Source organism: Cinclus cinclus, chromosome Z, assembly GCF_963662255.1.
Source record: "Cinclus cinclus chromosome Z, bCinCin1.1, whole genome shotgun sequence".
Classification (NCBI taxonomy): domain Eukaryota; kingdom Metazoa; phylum Chordata; class Aves; order Passeriformes; family Cinclidae; genus Cinclus; species Cinclus cinclus.
The window spans coordinates 61279308-61301729 of record NC_085084.1 but is presented as its reverse complement, the minus strand read 5'-3'; the positions used below and the strand labels follow the sequence as shown (position 1 = coordinate 61301729).

The 22422-nt window shown below is 42.1% G+C and overlaps 1 protein-coding gene across 2 annotated transcripts in view; it reads right to left on the bottom strand.

Moving 5' to 3' along the window:
• PDE8B (phosphodiesterase 8B) overlaps nucleotides 1-16064 on the bottom strand; it is a 68385-nt gene extending 52321 nt beyond the window's left edge. For both annotated transcript variants that reach the window (XM_062512673.1, XM_062512674.1), the window contains exon 1: nucleotides 15753-16064. In XM_062512673.1, the coding sequence (XP_062368657.1) occupies nucleotides 15753-16064 (312 nt within the window). The remainder of the gene's footprint in view (nucleotides 1-15752) is intronic.
• Between the last annotated feature and the right edge of the window lie 6358 nt (nucleotides 16065-22422).

Here is a 22422-nt window from a genome sequence, read left to right as displayed (position 1 = left end):
AGGATAGCAGAAGCTTGACGGCAGGAGTCATCAAAATGAGGTGAAATTCAAACAATATAAAGAACCATGTTGCTAGCTGTTAAAAACTTCTTAGCTGAGTAGGTCAGAAAAAGCAGAGATTACAGCTTAGGACTCCCATCAGTAGATCAGAGAAGACCAGAAATAAACTTTTTCAAGGCTTTGATGAAACCAAAGGAGTTACAGGAGGTAGCTTCTGACAATTGCAAGGGCCAGCTCTGACCCAAGAGTCCAGAAATTACATTTTACTTCACATAGCAAATGCCTGTTCAAGATCAAATGCTTTCCCAAAAGCAAATAAGAGACATTGGGCTTAGAGGCCTCCTCCTATGTAATAAAATGTCTGTAGTTGTTATAGTCAAGGAGTATAAAAAGTTCAATTCTGGTCACACATAGAACACTCTGACTTACTAGTCCCACCTGTAGAAACCCTGTGATAAAGTGGTAATGTGCATTGTTGGATCCTCACACTGACTAACACAAGAGCACCCCATACCCTCTCAGTTAGGGCATTGCAAATACAGACCTCAAGTCTTCAGATCTATATAAAATCACTATAACAATTAATTTTAAGATATGCAGTTCTTGGAGAAACCCCACTTTTAGACCTTAATGTCATGGAGTTAACCAACTGCTCCAAATTTTGCTGCCAGACACGGGTCATAACCACCCCAAGGCTGTTTTAGACTTCTTCTGGGTGCAGTGACCCTGTGAAAATGTTAAGTCAAACGGGTGCTCTGGTTTTTCCAGTCAAGCTGGATGGTTCTAATTGTGCCCTTAAATATTTTGCTAAGTCAGGCTTCAATGAAGGTCAGGATTGCAAAGACATAACAGCTGCAGAGGGTCATATCAAGCCACCAAACTAACATCATATCTCTGAGAATGGTCAACACAGGATAATTTGTACCAGACCAGTGTAAGCATGTGTGACACCTCCCACATCCATTCCCTATGGAAGGCCTTAGACATTTCCAAAATATACAGGAGTAATTTATTACTTATTAATCTTCCCAGAAATGCTCTTTTACTTATTTTTGTACTGTTGTTGGGAACTCACACTATGTGCACTATGGAACACTACCTCCTTTTTTGTATATAGCTAAGAAGCCCAGCACAGTCTGACACATTCTGTAATTTGCAGTCATTATGTTTTTCATGTAACAGATACAGAATATTCAGAAAATTTTCATTTAAAATAAAGCAGAGACATTTTTAAGTCCTCTAGGTAGATATAGTCATATTTTCAAAGCTGGTGTGAATCAACATACCCTGAATCCACAGTAAGTCTGAGACAGCAGCTCTGATAGTCTTAAAGGCAATTTTACAGTCAGCATGGTGGACTTACTGTGCAGAGAGGTCTGTTCTGAAATGGGAATTTGTCTTGTGTACTCTAAAAAACAAGTGGCCTTGACATACCACTGCAGTAGGTATGAATCTGCAGTAGGTCAGAGACAACAGCCCTGACAGACTTAAAGGCAATTTTACAGTCAGCATGGTGCACTTACCATGCAGAGAGATCTGTTCTGGGATGGGGATTTGCCTTGTGTACTCTAGAAGACAAGTGGAGGTCTCAAGAAAAGAGCGCCCATGAAAGTTAGCAGAAAGATAAGAAAGAAGATGAGAAGTAATTTTGCTATTTATGAGAGCTATGGGGAGTTTATACAAGCATGCACAGCTGACCCATCTCGGCATCAATTTTTTAAAAAATGTTAACTGAATGCAAAAAATAATACTGAGAAAATGCCATTTCCCAATAAAAATCTGAAGTGCTGGCTTTATGCTTAGTATTTCATGTTACAGAAGTTTCTTGTGTTTCAATTCCTCTTCAAGTAGACACACACATGTATTTGCAGATACCGTTTGTCCCATAAAAGTTTCAATGAAATGAATTTGTATTAACTGGACTTTTTTATATTTCACTTCATTAAAACAACCCCCAAAAATATATTTTGCTTTTAAAAGTAAAAATGAAAACAAAAGTCATTCTCTAGTCTTGTATTTTAATTTCAATTGTGATGTATGCAGAGGCATTTTTAAATTATTCAATCACTTTTACCACAGTCAAAATATGATTGCCTCAAAACAGCATGAGTAAGCTAAGAAACATATATTCAGAAATTTAGAAAGGCAAGCTAAAAGCAAGTCTAGGCACAGTTCCCGTATTTTTGGGGAGTGGGATCTTCATTGGTGCATTGGAAACTACCTTTCCAGCCAAGGATTTGCTCCCACTTGGTCACAGTGTGATCACCTCCGTGGTGTTGCAGGAATCCTCATACCAAAGCAGAAATTGTCTTCAGAGCCAGTGTTCTCTGGGGAGGCAAAAGCCACTGAGTGAAAGGCATTGGGCCATCTCAGACCTTGGGACACTGAAATTTCAAACTTTTCCTATATCAGCTCATAAAAGATTTTACCCTGCTCCTGCATGTAATAAAATGCAATAATTTTGTAGTTATTGATCATGTTACTACATTAGGAAAATGAAGAAGCCTTACCTATGTTCACAGCAAATAAAAACTATTCCCACATTTCTCATGCATGCCAGTTACTTTAAATTTTCTTTGCTGCATGAGACACTTACAAAAAAGTGCACTATTTACACAGGTTTAGACAGAGGTTTGCACAGTCTTTACAAAGATTCAAGTAACTGGATTATACTATGAACACAATAATTTCACTGGTACCCATCACAAATTGTTCTATTGTCTTTGGAAGACTAGTGAAGAGGCTGTGACTGTAGAAAAAGGATAAATACACTCCGTTGCAAAAAGATTTATAAGCATGCTTTACTGCTTTAGAGACTGATTCTAAGAAACTGAAACCGCTACAAGAGTACTCATTTATTTAGGATGACTTGGTTTAATGGTTGTCTATGTTGCTCCTGACAGGTAGACTTGCAGGTGGTGCTGCCTGAGATTATTACTTTTCACTGGAATGTGTACAGCATGCAGCAGCACAGTAGTCATCATGAACTTATATGTACAGCAGAACATACACAACCCACTGTCATACACTTTACCCTTCTGTCACAGCCAGCAGTATCAGGAAAGCATTTCATTTATGTGCTGCCTCATATGACTAGGCTCTCCATGAAAAGAAACATAATGACAACAGAACCAGCAACAGCCTACTCATCCACCTTTCTTAGTTTCTTTTGACTGATTTGGGATCAAAACCAAACCAAGTAAGAAACCATATTTATTTAAAGATTGCTTAATTATTTGCCTTAGTGCTCCACTGCATCTTTTTCTTCAAAAGGGAGTGAACTTCGACTTCCATACATGCTCACTGAGTACATCTGCAAGCATTAAACACACAGTGGAGCCAAATCTGTAACTACATAGAAGATGTTATGACTAGTGGTGAGATGAATAAATAATCACTCAATTTATTTTTCACCCTGAGTATTGATCTAACAGAGCACCTTCTACCCGAGATGTGAAATACATCATCACCAAAAGTAAAAAAAACCCATGTCAGTTACCAAACAAGGAGGAAGGGCAGTAAGCACTGCAGTTCCATTTGGGGAGACACTGGGCCTTTTTAGATCTGACCTAGTCGTCCAAGGCCACCTGCCTCTCCCTTACAATAATGGCACAATTGATGTGCTTATGCAGCTGGTCAGGTTCCCTAGTACAAGAGTGGCTGTGTCTCAGGAGGAGCTGGAAGGTCTCAGCCCTATGCTTTCAGCCTCATAAAGGAACATCACTGGGGTATAGGTGGTGTAGTCAGTAAAGTCAGCTGCTGAAGCATATATCCAGCCTGACAGTGTGCATTCTGCAGCTGATGTTGCAGTAATCATTAGCACTCAAGCTTTAGTAACCTGAAGTTGGTTTAAAACTACTGTGGGTATCTCTATGGTAACATGTCTTTGGACCTCCTCACTGCAGCATGAAGTGAAGTTAGGAGTACCAGAGAGTGAGAAATTTTTCAGCTGGATTCTCCCAGCTAATAGAAGATACTGTTGTATTAGAAATAAAGCCTTTTGAAGAAGCAGTAAATCAGGTGAATGTTTTTCTCAAAGTGTAGCCAGAATCTCAAATTGACTATAGTAAGTTCTAATTTACATGAAACATTTTTCCAGAATTTTTTCCTTGATATATTTTCCTTGTTGAAATGAAATTTTCAAATAAAGAGAAAATCCAATTCTCCCTAACTTCCTATTTGCAGACAATTCAATTGCTGAGTGAATTTCTAAGCAGATGAGCAGGAAAAGTTTGAAAGGAGGTTAGAGAAGATGCACAGAAGGTTCTTCCCTGTTTTACGCTGAATCCTGTGATAGGCAGCATGAAGGTACTTTTCTGTGCTACACATTTATGTGATGATTTTTTCTAGCCCATGGCACAGTAAAAAAATATACCCCTACATTGCCAGATACTAATCAGTTTAGACAATACTTGGAATAGAGAAAGAACAGCTTTCCTTCAGAGTGAGGAAGAATGATTTAAGATAGCAACTTAGCAGCTGGTAGAAGCAGGCTGTGAACTGTGACCAAAAAGAACCAAGAAATCCACACATCTAAATGTATCCTGCTTTGATCCCATTTTCAGTAATGGTAATACCTGTTTGAAAGTACAAGAAGAGGGGCAATAAAATAAATGAAATGTATTTTGGTGATAAAAATAACCAAAACTGGAGGAAAGATGCCAGCAGATGGCTCACCCAACCTGCAGATAACAACATAGCAAGTATATGTACAAACATACAAAGGAAACTCCCATTGTTCAAAGAAGGCAGATCATTCTCTTCCTATGTGATCACTTCCTCAGTGATCCTATGCTAAAAAAAACAGGTGAAAAATAAAAATCCCATGACAGGCAGAGTGGCAGATCAACTAAAGGAAGCACTGCTAACATCTCCAAGTGATGCAAATCTTGTATGCTGCACCGAAGCCCTGCCACTATCTTCTTCACCCACCAAGAAATGTTGAACAGTTATCAGGAAGCATTAGGAACAAGCTATTTGGAGAAGCAGCAATGCCCAGCCCAACTACAGCCAAAATAGTTAAAAGGGCTGTGTAGGAGTTATAGCACCAGCTGTTTTGATCCCCATTAGCCCCTTCAACAGAGGAGGATATATCATGGCCCAGTCATTTATTTCTATTGAGTTAAAAATAAAATGAGCAAAAATTTTCAGAAAATGTGAATAGTCTTTTGCCCACTGCCTATCTAAAAAAAGCCAGATCTTCATCTCACTGATGTCAGTGGGAGTCTTTCCAGATGCAAGATTTGCATTCTTAACATATGGAGTGGTGGCTTCTGAATTGGTACTACTGGGCTATATGTATGCACTTCACATTTCTGCACTGAGGCTGGAAGTGCAAAATTATACCAAGTTTTTATGTTGTATCATTAAACATTGTTTTGTACAGTAAACACTGTATTTTAAGCTCATTCATACGATTTTGAAATAAAATGCTTCTCTATCTTCAGTGATAGGAAATGGTACATGAAAAATTCAGATGATTAAGGGTCATCCTTTGACAGGCAATTGTCATCAACCATGCAGGAAAACAGTATTCTCTGACAAGACTTCACATGTGAGCTACAGACAGAGCCCTTTTCAGTTTAAAACTATCTGACTAACTACAGATCTGCAAATATTTGGGACTAAATGAAAAATAACAATAAAGCAAACATGAAAGGAAGGCCTTAAAGGAGTAACTTCCAGCACAGCAAATCTAAGGTGAAGTCACAGATATCTTATAGCTCTAAAGGGGCACAATAATCCTTCATCTAAAAGTAGCCTCTTGTATAAATGCAGTAGAACCCGTGAAAAATGTTCTCTTCTTTGAAAACAGTTCATTGCTGAACTCTTTGAACTGTATAGATAGCCTCTAAGCCACTAAAATGCCAGAGGGCCAAGACAGGTCTGTATGTGCATCAGCTGTTCATGTTAATGTGTATCTCAACCTATTCTGGTTGAGTGTAATACTCATCAGCCCCACTAGTTTTCCTGTTCTTGATAATTTTATATTTCAGTTTCATGAACCTGAAAGAAAAAGTCTGACATCTTTACTACCAGGATGCACAGGATTGAACTTAATATTATGACTTTAAAAATATATATTGTCTTTAAGACTAGCATAACTCTTGAGTGTGAGCCTTAAATAAATCTATCAAACACATAGTTTTTAACCCACTAATGGTGTGAGGAAAAAAAAAAAAAACAGTTCTGTGGCTCAGTCCCACCTTACCTGAAGGATTAGAGTAGTAAAAGCTCTGTCATGCTGAACGGAAAAAAATCACAGAATGTATCAAAGAAGCTGTTTCACCAAACAAAATGACAATATTTATACAAAGTCACATTTGAAAGAAAAAAATTACCATTAAGTTTAAATTATTTTCATGCACCATGATCACAGAGCTAACACATTGTGTGAATTCCCTCCTAATTGAGACAGCAATACAGGACTGCATGCTGCCATTTAACAAGTTATCACAGAAGTTATACCAAAACCAGTTATACCAAATGTATCACCATATTAGAAAAATTTTGATTCTTGGTGTTTACTCATTTTGCTTTGGTGTTATTTTGCTGTAATTTTGGATAAGGGGAGAACAACTTTGCCTTTCTTTTGTTAAAGCCTTCTTCAGAAAACAGGTGGTTAGTGATCTTCAGTTTGTCTAGACAAACATTAGATACTTCTCTCTTGCTTTCAAATGTTTAATTATAAGATGTAGAAGGGGTCCTCTGCTATTGTGATGGACTCAATAGAAGGGAGACAAGCACAGACTATCAAGTGACTTTAGGCAGCAGTGGATACATTATTACAGTTTTGTACACAGAACATCATCCAGGCAATTCCTGCTGCAGCAGCACTGAGAGGTAAGACATATTTTCGTTGTGCAGCTCTAAGATTTGGACAGAAATCTCTATATTCAGACATCACATCTCTTCAAGACTCCCAAGTGTCAAAGACATCCTGTACCACCAAGAAAAGACTTTTATTTCCCCCCAGACCACCTCTCTACCCACATGCCACTTAAGCCCAATTCCCTTTGGCACATCTCTGCCCTGACCTCCTCCAGCCCATAACACAGGACCCATCCACAACCACCTTAGCTTAGGCTGGACTTCAACCATCTCTTCTCCAACCATCCACCACACCATCATAGTACTCCAGCTGACCTTCTTTATGTCTTTAGAACAAAGGCAGCCAAAGATTTCCCAGGTTTCCACCAGTACACTGCTGCCCAGAGCTCCAAGGGGAAGGAGCGCTGTCCAGCAGCTGCAGACCAGTGCCCCATGATCATGAGAATGCAAGAAATCTTAATATTTTGTGATGCTATCCTAGTATCCTTCACATTGCAATTTGAGGTAAAATGAAGCAGCCTGAAACAAGGTGCTTGACAGTCAGTAACAGAAGTTACTGACTTCTAACACAAGCCACAACATTGATTGGAACATTAAGACAGACCTAAATATCTAACACATGTGAATGGATTTATTCTGAAATCTAATATAACCACCCTTTCTGAAATTCTGTGTTTGAGAAATACTGTGTTTAAGCTGTTTAATAAAGATTTTTTCTTTGTGATAAGGAGGAAGTAGTGATTAATCAGGCAGGACCCTTTGGAACGCATGAATTGCAGGGAAGCGATCTTAAAAGCAAGAGAAAGAGAAACCCAAAATTGCCAACAGTCCAGGAAGAAGATTACTCACTCACATGGGAGAACCTTTTTAAGACTCTTTCAAAACAGAGACTTAAGCTTGGGTGCCTCTGCCAAAAATACCAGAGTCACCACATTAACACATATTCTGGGGTATCAGAAGAAAGTTGATTTACTTTGGAAAAGAACACGCACAAAAAGCTAAAGCCTCATTTTCTCTCTCCTTTTCTAGAAGAGGTTTCTTGGTTCTCTGGCTAGCACAATGGTTTGATAAATTGCATTTCATAATGAACATGATAACTGCAGAACAATGACCATTGACAACATTCAAGTCCACAGTGCCCTCAGACAGCTTTCCAAATCTGCAACAAGGGAAGAGGAAAGCCTCTCCCATGGTCCTTTTGGCAAAACAGCAAACCTAAGAAAAAAGGGAAAATTGACTGCTGGAAGCAGATCCCAAGCTAACACCAGAGACCTTATGTCCAATGCCACATTCAATTACACTGATTTTTTTTATATTTTTTTTTACATCACTGACAGTATCCCACCTATAACTATATCACTATTTGATGAAAACATGCATATAACAAGATAGGAATCAGACCTCACTCCTCCAAATATAAACAAATGAATTGTAATTAAATCTGACAGGCTGCAGCTCTATATGCAAAATGGCCTGAGAGCAGTTTCTCCTAGGCTTAATAACAGATGTTGAATAGCTTGATTTTTAATACATATATTGCTTCAGAACTCCATTCTGCCCATTTCATCAGTGGATGTTACTGGCCCTACTGGTGCAGAGTCTCTCAACTATCCATTGTTCCTTTGGAATTCTTATTTAAATGTGGTTTAATAATATCTATACACATGCTCACACTTGTTTGCATTGCTGGTGAATTCTGTGTGCTGGAGTCCGGGTGGCCCAGATCTTTGCAATTCCTGCTCCATTTTTCCATGCTATGAAACCAACTGTGTTGGTCCGTTTTCCCCATCCTTTCGGAACAAAAGCTGCCTCTTCAAATGCAGTCTGAATCCAGGGCAAAAGATCAACAAATTGTAAATCTACTGCAAAATTAGATATGCATTTTCAAAGTGAGTAACTCACATTATTAAGAGTTTAATATTGAGACAGTTTCTGAAGTAGCACCATTTCAGAAGTAGCACCATGAGAGGTTTTTCAGCATAAATCTATTCCAAGATATGAAATATGTGATGTTGGATAGCTAAGTCAGAAATATACAGGGTAGAGATACACAGGGATTTTTAAAAACTATTCTTCAGAGTACCTCGCTATTCAAGGAGTCAGAAGTAATACAAAGGAACAGCATGTCTCTAATGCATTTTGTTCTATTACAGCTGACAACACGGGTGAGAAAGACATTTATAAATAATTGGATACTGAAGGACGGGGATGTGGTTGACACAAATGGCTGAATGAAAGGGAAAAATAAAGTTCACCAAATGGATTAACGGTCCTCTCATATGAAGAAAGTTATGTGGAGCAGACACCGCCACCAAAAAGCTGTACAGAATGTCACTTTAACTCAGAATTAGTAATGTATCTTTGGACAGAGGTTCTTCCTCACATAGAGGGATAGGTGACTCAAGCTTCATAAGCCAAAAGCACTGGCACTTGGGGGAGCTGTGGAAGCTCCTGCAGAATGAGCTCATTCTACATCATGGCCTGTGAGATTGCCCCAGAGAATATGCCCTTGGAGAAGCAAGGGGACAGCCAGGTGTTGTGTTGCTGCCCTGCAAGGCTGGTTACTTTCTGGGCTAAAAATGCACCTACTGATCTGTGCCAGAGGGAGACTACAGATGAGAACTACACAAGAGATCATCAGCTGGTAATTGTTACTGTAAGCTCATGTCCCTAAACACTTCAAACACACAGGTTGCTTTTCATAATGCTCCGTACTTTTATCTTCACATGAGTAAATATGATTGCTGTTTTCCTTAAGCTATAATCCCGAGTCTGATAAGGCTCACCAAAAGGAGGTAAACTCTGCTGCATCATAAACCACTTCACATGCTGTTTTCTAGCCACACAGGTACATCCAGTGTTCACTAAAGGGTCTTTTAGAAAAGTTACACGTACAATAGAGAAAATTTCCAAAGATTTACACCAAGCTTCTCAGAAGATAAAACCTCCATCTCATTTTGTGCATAGCAAACAGTAAAAGGTGGAAAACAGATGCTGCTAGTGGTCAGTTTAAAAGCACTTGGTATGTTGGGCACTGAAAGCCAAAGTTCCAAAATAAATTTTTACAGAAAGATTGAGAGGGTTCTTGGACCTGTTGTGTTCTAGTGATTTCTAATGTGTGTTCTAATTGTGTTCTAATGAAATTATTAGGGCTTATTGTTCTCTTACAAGCTTTTAACAATTCTCTTATACACGTGTGTGCATACGCATGTGTGCTCATTTTATATTTAGAGATATGAATGCATATCATCCAGAGGAGTTTTCAAAGTTCAGAATGTTGTGTGGCTCAGTGTGAAGTCACTCATCAGGCTTCTCTTTGCCACGTGGTTTAATATTTCTGAAGAAATGCTTTTATCTGTTCTGTAATAGTCCTTCTGTCTAGCATTGCTTAAGGGCATAACTACAGTGCTTGCCAAAGTTTACCTGCATCCTTTGAAGGAGGAATGGAAAGGTCAGATACAGAGCAGCAGAAGTCCTTTCACTGTATTCATTTAAGATGTCTGGGCTTAGTCACAGAAGAGCACTTCTATACTAGCAATTTTCTTTATGGTATTCAGGCCAGCACCTCTCAGTGAACCACTGGCCTAAATTAACAAGCTCCTGCACTGTAACATATTTCAACAATTTTTGGTCTGCTCATTTTTTTATTTCAACTCTGCAGGCCTCAACTACATTCAAGAGGTGTCTTATGTCTCAGTTGTCCTACTGAGTAATGAAATGGACCTTCATCCCACAAAGCTAGAGAGTTGGAAGGTTTATTTTCCAAGTTTACACTACATCTGGCATGTTCCACATGCACAGACCTTACTAGCAGCCAGTTAAACCATAGTACGCTTCAAACAAAACCAGAAGTGCAAGTAGTACACTGAGTTTTCTTACACATGGTACTGCTTGAAAGACAACTGTATTTGAAATCAAGGCAATACTTACGACTTCATTTCTACAGGACATATGGACCTGATGCAACTCTTGTGGTGGCTGTATTTTTCAATCTTCTCCACTTTGTATTTGGCAGCTGAAGTCTTTGAGTATTTGACTTATTCCCCCACAATAAAATAAAATAAATAAATAAAAATAATAACAATAATAAAAAAAGAACTAGGTCCTTGTCATTTTGAAGAGAAGGATATGTCCCAACACTTTCACCTTGGAACTTAACACAGACCAACATTGCTAAGAGATACTGTCCACCATATTCCATATTTTTGCTTATTTATGAGTTTTGCTTCTACTAATTATTTTGCTACAGAAAACCCTGAAAACTGTCAAAGCCTATTCCTACTGTGACTGATCAAGAGAGGTTCATAAACACGTCTTTCTTTTCCACAATGAAAACAGCATAAGAAGAACCAAATCATTACACCTGCTGTTCTTGTAATTTCAGGAAGAAAAAGATGATAAAGTAATCAATGGAAGACTTCAAGTTGTTTGGAGGTTTTTTCCATCTAGCTAATATGTTAGCAACATGAGCTTTGAAACTTGTCTGTTGCTGTAAAGTTTTGTTAATGCTGTAGTCTCAAGATATTCAAAAAAACCAGAACTATTCACAACTTCTGGGATTAAGATTTGGTCATAATTAAAAGATGTAAACATATATAAACTTTTTTTAACATTTTCAAATCCCCAAGGAAGTGTCAAAAGTTTACTTCTTGCTAAACAGCTGGTACTGTTGCACTTCAGAATCAGCAATAACTGAGCAATGGATCAAGCAGCCATTATAGAGTCAGCATCATCTCAGTTCATTGTTATGCTTCCATGATGGAAGCTGAATGCCTTGGATCTTTATACAAAGCTGATGGAGCGTTTGAGATATTACCACTCTTTCTTTTCATTATACTGTTTGGCTTTGTTAAGGAGGGTACAAAGGGAAGAAATGTCTGTTTTTTCAGCTTTTTTCAGAGTGCTTCTGCCCAAGTACCTTAATAACAGAGTGTATGGCTGGGCACCAGAAACTGTGGGTCTTCTCCCAAATCAAGGTACAGATGTGTCTTCTAAGTCTTAACAAGTCCACTTGAGACCTTTATCAGGCAACCTGACAAACTTACCAGGCTTTCAAGATCAAAATAAACACACCCACCCACCAAAACTGCTGAACAGTCACTCATGAACAGTGTGACTGGGATGGGACCAACACATCTCAATGCTCTGAACAGTTCAGAACTTTTAATTGGAGAGGAGAGGAGAGGAGAGGAGAGGAGAGGAGAGGAGAGGAGAGGAGAGGAGAGGAGAGGAGAGGAGAGGAGAGGAGAGGAGAGGAGAGGAGAGGAGAGGAGAGGAGAGGAGAGGAGAGGAGAGGAGAGGAGAGGAGAGGAGAGGAGAGGAGAGGAGAGGAGAGGAGAGAATTGTCTTTTATAATTCTGACCTCATGCCAAATTAATACAGGTCAAATAGACTTTGAAAGTAAGAGTTTAGATAAGCCATTCATTTTAAGTGATATGGGATAATTTTTTGTTTGGTTCTCTTTTATTTTATTTTTTGTTTTAATTGAGTGGAGTTGAAATTATTATGGGCTGATTTATTTTAATGCTCGTTTCATGCCTTGGTGTGGATGAGTTTTAAAAAATTGTATAAAGACAGGATCAGATGCAAATAGTGCAATACTTGATTGTGTAAACAACTAAACAGCAGTTTAGAACACAAAATGAAGACACACCAAGTGACAGGGTTTAAGTGGTTTGAGCAGTTACACAACTGGAAATTATTTTAATATATAAGAGTGCTAACAGCCATTTGACCAGTATATTGGTTTTGTCCCTGAATATATTTAGAGGAGATTTTGTGGTGTTTTAACCCCAGATGGCAGCTAAGCCCCAGGCAGATGCTCATTCACTCCACCATCCATAGGATGGGGAGACAATCTGAAGAGTAGAAGTGAAATTACTCATGAATTTTGACACTTTACTAGGTAAAGCAAGAGGTGTACACATGAGCAAAGCAAAACAAGGAATTAAGTCAGGTGTTAAGGCAGGTGTAAAGTCATCCCCAGGAGAGCAGGGCCTATCATGTCCAGTGGCTACTTGGGAAGACAAACACCATCACTCTAAATGTCCCTTCCCTTCCTCCTTCTTTCCCGAAGTGTGATGCCATATGGTATGGAATACCCAATATAGCTAATACATGCAACCAAGCACTTTAGGAGATAAACCTCATGGTATTGCTAGACACTCTTTCCCTACCAAAATAAATAATATTTTTCTTCAATTTTGAGCTTTTATGGAAATATATATTGTAATCGTGTACTACTGCAGAAACATGTTTCCACACTTTCCCACTTCTTATAATCCATCAAGCATACTATTTGCCTTTATGACAGTTCTGTAATAATCCAACCCTGATTTAATCAATATTTTAGTGTGATGTACAAAAAAAAAAAATTACAGATCTTAATACTTATAAGAATGGAAATATTTCTACTTATGATCGAAACAGTTGTTAAGTAACTTTAAAAATCCCAGACGCATAACAAACTCAGAAATTGTTAAAAGAAGTGAAGCTATCAAAAATAATCACTGAACCACAGAATAATTTAGAAAAGACTGGATGAGGCACTTAGTGCCATGATCTAGTTGACAAAGTGATGTTATGTCATGGGTTGGACTTGATGATCTCATAAGTCTTTTCCAACCTAGTTAATTCTGTGATTCTGTGAAAAGATGTCCAAGATCAAATCCAACCTTTGAACAATCGCCACTGTATCAGCGAGGTCATGGCACAAAGTGCCACAATATTTCTTGAGTGCCAAAAGTAATTTCTTGAGCAACTCCAGGGATGATGACTGTCATTCTCCTGGGCAATCTCTTCCAATGCTTGACAGTACTTTATGTGAAGAAATGCTTCCTGATGTTCTACCTGAGCCTCCTCTGGAGCAGTTTGAGGCTATAACCTCTAATCCTGTCTCTCTCTGCCTGGGAGAAGATACCAATCCCACCTGGCTACACCCTCCTTTCAGGCAATTGTAGAGAGTGGGATGGTCCCCTCTGAGCTTCCTTTTTTCAAGGCTAAACCCTCCCAGCTCCCTCAGCTGTTCTTCACAGGACTTGTGCTCCAGACCCTTCACCAGCTGTTTCCTTTCCCTGGACTCACTTCAGCCCCTCGATGTCTGGTAGTGAAGAGCCCAAAACTGAGCACAAGATTTGAGGTGTGGCCTCAGCAGTGCCCAGCACAGGGGGACAATCCCTGCCCTGCTCCTGCTGCCCACACTATTGCTGATCCAGCCCAGGATGCCATTGGCCTTCTTGGCCACCTGGGCACAGCCTGGCTCATCTTCAGCTGCTGTCACCAGCACCCCCAGGTCCTTTCCAGCCACTCTGTCCCAGCCTGTGGCACTGCCTGGGGTTGTTGTGACCCAAGGGCAGGACCCAGCACTGGGCCTTGTTGAACCTGTAACATTAAAAATACTAATCAGAAGGTACAAAACCATCTGAAATGCATTCAGTTTTAATAACTAGAAAGTTGGGAAATATATTTGTTTCTAACAGCACATAATGTAATAACATATAATATTGAGAAGCAAGTTATGGCTCTAAAGAAACTTTTTTTTCAATTATTTCCATTTTTTTTTCAATTCTCAACTTAAAACTATTGTGAAAGTATTTTAATTTTGCTCTCCTCTACATTAAAAAATAAACCATATTTTGACTGAAGTATTTTACTCTGACAAGTAAAAAGAAAATAAATCTATAAATCCAAGGAATACAAGAATTATTTTACTCCAGTTATGCTTGAATTTTGTCCCATTTGTTGGTGATTCAGGCTCCTCATCTGAGTGAGTAAAACAGTCAGTGTGACTGCAGACAGTTCTACAAGTTTCTCAGCATTTGAACTTACAAACTGACAATGGGTTGTTTGGGGTGTTTGGGTTTTTTTCTGTGATTTCTCCCATTTATATTTTCCTTAAGAGGACTTCTGAATTTTAAATCGTTATTGGAATTTCTTACTGATATTCTAACACAGTAGTATGATTACTTTGTGACATGACATCCTGCTTTCTTAGAACAACAGAAAAGTAACCTAAGGTGCAGTTAGGATCATGACACTGGTTTGTTTTTTGTTTGGTTGGTTTTTTTTAATTAATGAACTTTGGAAGAGGGAAACAAAGTAAAATTTAATTTCCAAAAAGCTTTCAGGGAAGTTACCTATTCGTATATACATAGAAAAAAACCAACAACCAACAAACTTCATGGGGGAAAAAAAATCCAGCTCAATGATCTCTTTTCAAGTGCTAAACTTAAGTGAAAACGTTGACAGGCAAGTTGCAGCAGTGCCTGCCTTGGCCACTGAGAGGGGGACCAAAGCCTCCCAGGTACCCTACAGACAGACGCAGCCCCCGCCCGCTCCTCCAGGCGCATCTCCACAGCCCTACACCAGCAAGGTGCATTAGCATATACGTGTGCAGATCACAGCGGTTCGGATCTCAGCCCAACATCCACGCCTAGGAGCAACAGTTCATTTTAACCAGATACGGCGGGAAGGAAAAGGGATGAAGTAAAGCCAGCACCAAGTACTCTCTGGCATCGGTCACAGAGCCCAAAACAAACCCCTTCCCCGCTCGCTGTGTGTGCGCTGTGTGACCGATCCCAGCACAGGGCGCCCCGGAGCCGCACCAAGGCTGTGGGCTCGGGGCGGGGAGAGGCGGAGAGAGCCCGAGGGTCCGGCGGCCGCTGCTCCCCAGGGCGAGCTCAGGGCGAGGCGGTCCCCCCGCAGCAGTGCCAGCCCGGCCCGGCCCGGCCCGGCCCGGCCCGGCCGCCGCAGCTGCGGTGAGTCAGTGGGCTCTAGGGCAGCGCTCCTGACAGCTGCATCCCGCCCGCCGAGCATCCTCCGGCGGGGGAGGCGCTGGCTCCGCGCAGCGTCCTCCCTCTGCCGGGGCCGGCGGGCACCCCCGCCAGCACCGCCGGAGACCCCTCCGGAGCCCAGACGCTTACCTTGGCGCTGGAGCTGCTGGTCTGGGTCTCCGCCTCGACGCTGCAGCAGTGGGGCGTCCTGGACCGGGCGGAGGCGCCGCCGGACTCCCTGCGCTCTTTGCGGCGGGGGCCGGCGGAGGGCGGCGGCTGCCGGCTCTGGTAGGCGAGGACGGAGGGGATGGAGTCGGCCGCGTCTGTCTTAACGAAGAGGCCGTGCAGGGTGGTGGTGCCCTGCGAGATCGTGGTGGTCTGGTGCGGGGAGTTGGACTCCTCCGAGTCCCGGCAGTATATCACACCGCTATGCGAGACGTGGATGCTGGGTGCGCAGCCCATCCCTTCCCTTCCCTTCCCAGCCACCCCGCCCCGCTGCACCGCCGCTCCGCTCCCACCTGCCGCCCGCCCGGGCTGCGGGGCCGCCGCCCCTGCGCCGCGCACCCCGCGCCGCCGGCACCGGCGCCTCCCCCCGCCGCTGGCGCTGCCCCGGCCACTCCCGCCCCTGCGGCGCCTCCCCGTCACCTCCGCCCGTTCCCCGCGCTGCCTCCGGGGCCCCCAGACCTGCCAAACCCCTTCCCTTCCTCGGCAGCGTCTTACGAAGCGCCTGCGACCACCGACCGGGTTGTGTCCACCTGGGGTGGGGGGAAGCGCAGGAGGATGAGGAGGGGGATAAGAATCACGAGGAGAAGGATGAGAAGAAGGATCATTTTCGGTGGTGCAGCCCGCTGGTGTCCCAGGCAGAGGGTCTGCTTTACAGCCTCCCAAATGGACAACATTACACACACACGTGCGCGCATAAACACACCCAGCCACCCCAGTTGGCGCTAAATGCTATTTCAAAAAAAAGTTATATTACTTATTTTGACAGTCAAAATGTGCCTTAGTCATGGGTAAGCAAATCTCAGTTGTTTGGGGGTACTGAAGGGAACAGTTTAGAGCCACATAGCACCCACTGCAAGTTAGGGAAAAAAGGCCGGAATTGTTTCACAATTCTTAATGCTGCTTTTCAATTAAGCCAATATTCAATGACACAAGTTGCCATTTTGCCCTAGCTGTCTGATAACTGCCAATCCCTGTTTCCAGTCCCTGGTGAGATAATCAAGAAACATGTTTAATGCTACAGAGATTTACACACCTTCTTAGCTTTCCACAGTGAATAGTTTCATTGACCTCAGTGAAACTATGTAGGAGGTGTAAAGCTAAACATGGAGGTTTTAAGCCTTTGCAAGATTTTAGTTTAAATTTGTTTTAAATGGCACATAATAAATCCTTCAAGAATTGGTAATGTCATCCAAGCAGTATGCTTCTTGCCTAATAAAGCATTTATCTGAAACCCAGTCACCAAGGAACACTTGTGTATATACCTTTTCTTTTTCTTGGAATATTACCTGATGTTTGACCACTGTTTCTCCACCTAGTTTTACTGAGCGATGTAAAAATACTAGGAACATGAAGCATGGTTGGTGCAAGGATTGTGATGTTGTATGACAAAATGGTCTGAATATGTTATTTTTGGCTCTTCATGCTTTGAAACACTTCAATTAATTAGATTTTAGTTTATTCATAAGTGGTGGTTTCACAGCTAAAATGTTTAGGGAGACTTTGAGCCTTACCCTCTGTCTCTCTTGATGTAGTTCATGGGTCATTGCAATGGCAGCATAGGCAGGTGCTAATCCATCAAGAAACTGGACTGAGCTCATCAATCTGTTTGACAAAGTATTTTTAGTTTTCCAGTTACCACAGCGAGCCCATGTTGGCCCTGGTGATAACAATTTTCTAGGTAACTGTTTTCCCCACTAGCTGTCACTGTTCACAAATCAAGTTGTGGCTTACATCCTGCATTTGAGACACATTTGCCACGGCGCTCTGCTGGTGGCTATCTTTGAGGACAACCTTGAAGATAGGCTCAGTGTAAGTAAAATGAAGCAGACTGTGCTTCATCACTCAACCTTGCAGCCTTTGTTGTTGTTTAGACTGCAGCTCTGGGTGAGACCTCACTGCCTCCCAGAGCATAATGCACTTAGTTGCAGATAAATGTGTCATAAAACCTCACTTAACAGAAGCAGCCAGTTCTATGCATTCATTGCAATACTCTCAAGTCTCTCTTCCTTTCTATTAATGGTTAGGAAATTTATGTTGGGGATTTGAACTGCCTGCCCTAGACCACAATTGAGATTTGGAAGAGAGCCAAGAGGTCAGGAATGTCACTCAGAACCCATACACTTGTGGGATGCACTCAAAACCTATCACTTTTGGCTAAGCAGTGTTACCCAGAAGACCTCTAAGAATAGATGACTACCTAGTCTGAGACTTTTTAAATGGGAATTTACCCACTCCAGGTATCAATAGCATTTAGAATTTTATTAAAAGATGTGAACATAAACCGTATTTTGACTTTGCAGACTTAGCTTGATGAAAATACTATGCCATACCCTAAATTGGTTACTAGCTATTGACAGTCCCTTTTCCTGAATAGATATCAATTCTCAGATAAGTTATTTTGTTAGTCAGTCAGTCAGGCAGTCAGTTTTCCTTAACATCCTAGTATTCCAGTTTCTGCCCTGTTCCCACTGAATTCAGTGACAACTTCACTATTGATTTCAGGCAGCCTTGCAGGAATCTGCCCGTTCTCACATGAATTTCCCTCACTTAGGTATACATTTGAGTTGATACCAGAAAATAAGTTGTAGGAATAAGAAGTCACAGTTCTGGAGAAGCATCGCTAAATGCAGTAACCCCCATGCTGTTTACTTTAGATCAATGGTGAAAGAGCACAACTAGAGGATGAGCTTCTCTGTGCAATGTGCCAGTGTGCTTAAGAGGAGAGAAGGCTGCTGCAGGATGGGGAACTATGAGGACTGCTGAAAAGCAACAGGAGAGTGTGAAGAGTAACAATGCTTTGCCTGACAGCAGGATCAAAAAGTCCTAGAAGCAAAGGACGGTTGAGTTTGAAAGGGTCATCTGGTCGAATCCCCCACACATCCAAGAAGGGCCATCTATAGCTGGTTGCTTGGGATGGGCATAACTGAATGTATATTTTAAATTCACGTATGAAGATGACATCTGTGGACTACCTATTCATTCCAGTGTTGTGTCACTCCTACAGCTCCCTGCTGATGCTCAGAGAGGATCTCCCATTTTAGTTTCTTTCATGTTCATTGCCTCTGGGCCTGTCACTGGGCACCACTGAAAGAATCTGTTTTCCTTGCACCCTCCCTTCAGTTTTACATTGATGAGATACGCCCTGAGTCTGCTCTTCTCCAGTCTCAACACTCTCAGCTCAGCCTCCCCTCAGAAGCACAGTGCTCAGGAGGAACTTAGGGAGACAGAACCAGTAAGTGATGATCAGTGTGAGCAGAAGCTGGAGGGATGTTGAGTGAGTGGCTGCAGAGGGGACGTATGTCTGCCACCGAAGTAGGAACTAAAGGAAAGTTAAAAGACTCCTTTTCCTACCATTGGTGCTCTTCCTGCATCTTGCCTGTGAGAAGACAAGCATGGATTTACCAAACAAGGAGACAAAGGGAATATTTAGAGAGGGTGCACATTTGCACCACCTCTTACAGGGCACTCTAGTCATGGTCCTGAAGCCATTTTACTGCACTATGCTCTGACTGATGGGCACTAAAGCAGAAGGCTTCACTGCAAGCAGCACGCGCCAACCAAGGATGTACACAAGGGACAGCTATATTGAAGTAGAATCTGCCCTTAGACATATATATTTATTATGGCCCCAGAATGAAGTCAGTGCACCCAGGCACTGGAAAATATTCACATGTATCAGTTTTTCCACTACTAAAGAGCCTTTGCTGGCTTTAACAGCAGCTTTATAAATCCTAACGAATTTTATGCCAAAAGGAAACCGATTTTTTACACATGACTAATTTCAGCACAATGAATTTAAGCATATGACTGATTTTGGTAGCCAGCAGTAGAACCCTGGAGCATCTTGTTATTTTGTTTTGTTTTTTTTCCAGTAGAAAGCAGTAGATATACATTCTCTATGGTGTTTACACCTGAAAATCCCTCCAGAATGAGGAAAATATACTCCTCAAAACTTTATATCCCTTCCAAAGCCAGTCATAGGCTTCACTCTGACCTCAATATTAAGGCTTTATGTGATGAGTAGGTTGCTAAGTTTATGTTGGTATTATTGGAAGTATCATCTGTAAATCCCAGTTCAATGCAGTAATAATATACTACTTCAGAGGTCGTATTTTACAGAGACTTGAAAATCTGGTACTTGACAACCAGCTATTGAAGACAGTTACCTCTGTTCATGGTTCATGTACTGTAAAAACAGTTTAAGAATGTATAAATAAGTCTGTACAGAAAAAAAAATTACTCAGCTCTTAGTAGGCTCAACAGTTTCACAGACCTTTCATATTGGTCCAACAAATTTCTTAACTACTAATATCCTATACACCCAGATTAGAGCATATTAAATACCTAAAAATTATTTAAATTTTCCAGACTACATGCACTGTTTCTAACCTAAACATATGAGAAAAATAATCATGACAGCTAGAATAGAACTTTTCTCTGTTACACCTCTGTTTTGCTAAACCCCCCCCATCTTTATGGTACTTTGGTAATATATAACATATTATCAGATGCTAACTTAATGCTCTTACTCATCAACAATACAAGAAATCATGGCACTTTGAAATGAAAAAGATGATAAATACAAGAGGTGAAGGTTACTTTTGTTTGAGAAAGAGCAAAATGTGGTTTTCAGTCCACAAATCCAATGACTCACTCAACAAAGAAATAAAGAGGAATATCACTGACAGCAATGACCTCTCTCAAACTCAACCAAAGAGCAAAATCATATTTAAAAAAAAAAAACAACTTTCCCCAAATTCCTTTAATTTCATAACTTTGAAAAATCACTCATTGCAGCAAAACTGCATTTTAATTTACCTTGGTTTTGTTACACTGTCTCTGGGACTGCTGTGAATAGCAGTCTCCCAGTCACAAAATCCTACTAAAAAGATACCCTCCAGAAGGTATTGTTCAATAGAGAGAGGTTCCTGGAATTTCTTGCTAATCCCACCATTTAACTTGACTTTGATCTTCCTTCAGATTTTGACGGGTTTGGACAATGCCACTCTAGTTCAGTTTTGCCAAGATATTCATAAAATACATTATGAATGTTTTGCAAGTGAGGAAATAAGCCTGTTTCAAGGGAGCAAAGCTGAAAAGGAAACTCAGTCTGGTTTCCTTTCCATTAGCAGCCCTCGCCACTATGTAAGTGTCCAGGCACAAACAGTTCTGAGAGTGCACAGAGGGGCAGGTGGCCGTCTTTTACTCTCTGCCTTCTCCACTGCTTTGTGTGCATGCAAGGAAGTTGAATTGGCTCCTGCCCTTCTCTGTCCGCAGTTATTTGTCCCTCCCTACGGGTAGGAGAAGATGCAGTCCTGGCATTTTGCTCCTCACTGCTGAGGGGTGATGAGCTGCCCCAGGGATGGAGATTCCCTCCTGGGGATGAACACCTACAGTCATTTCCCCTAGAATGGGCCAAAATGGGAATGTCCTTACTAACAGCTATGTTTTGAGAGGCAGCAAACCTTTACTGCGCCGTTTTGAAGAGTAAGAGTAACATACAGAAACACATAGCAACAACGGTCTTCAGTCACTAGCAGTAGCAATAGGTGTTAGCATTTACCCGAGGAGCTTAACTTCTGGCAGGACAGTGGCCACATACACCTAATTACAAGCAAATTTTCTAGAACAACACTGACCACACCACATTTAAAAGGCTTAGGCTGCTGCTGTCGAGGCAGACCCTTTGGCTGGCTGGAATCAAAAACTTCTCAGCGCTCAAAAGTTGAGAAATGCAACTGCAGCTCTCCTGACAGCGCTGAACAGTTTCCCCAGGCAGCAATTCGGTGGTCGTTTCCACACAAGCAGCTTGTTGTTTGTTCAGTATTACTTCAACAACAGAACTCTTCTCCCTTGATTTATTCCTCTCCGGGAATACGTGCACAGAAAATCCCATTCGGGTGGTCACGGCACCACCAGAAAGGTCAGCTCCTTGGCTTTGGGGCTCCGGGCACTGCTGAACACAGCTCCCGGCGAAGCCGAGCCGTGCTGAGCGGGGCCGGGCAGACGCCGCGGTGGGACACACATCTCCAGCCCCGCCGAGCGAGCGGGAGAACGGGGAAAGTGTCAGCCGTCGTGTCCCGGCTTCGAGCACCCCGGAGCAGGAGGCAGCCTCTGGGGTGGCCTCGCCATCCCCTGACCCTCCCCGACTCCCCCTTACCTTCCTCCCCGGCCTGTTCATCCTCCAAGGGCGGAAGGGAGCGGCGCCGGAGCGCTGGCGCCGGTGCCCAGGTGAGCAGGGCGGGCACGGCGACCGCCACCACCTTCCCCGGGCCGGGCCGTCCCGCCCCCGGAGCTCCCGCCGCAGCCCCGCTCCGCTGCCAGCGCTCCCGGAGGATGAGCTTGGCCTCTGAGCCTCCCGTGCGGAAGGAGGGCAAAAGGCTTCCCCGAGTGATCCTGCCCCACGGGCCTCCTCTGCTGTCCCTGCGCTGTACTGATCACTGCTTGCCCTGACCGGGAACATTTAGTAATGTGGTAAAGAGCCCGGGGAAAGGAAGGCAGACCAAGCGCCCTGAGACTAGCATGGTTCACACATGGTTCATGGCTAAGAGTTATGCAGCCTTTAAGAGAGTGGTAAATCCACACGCGGAGCTGA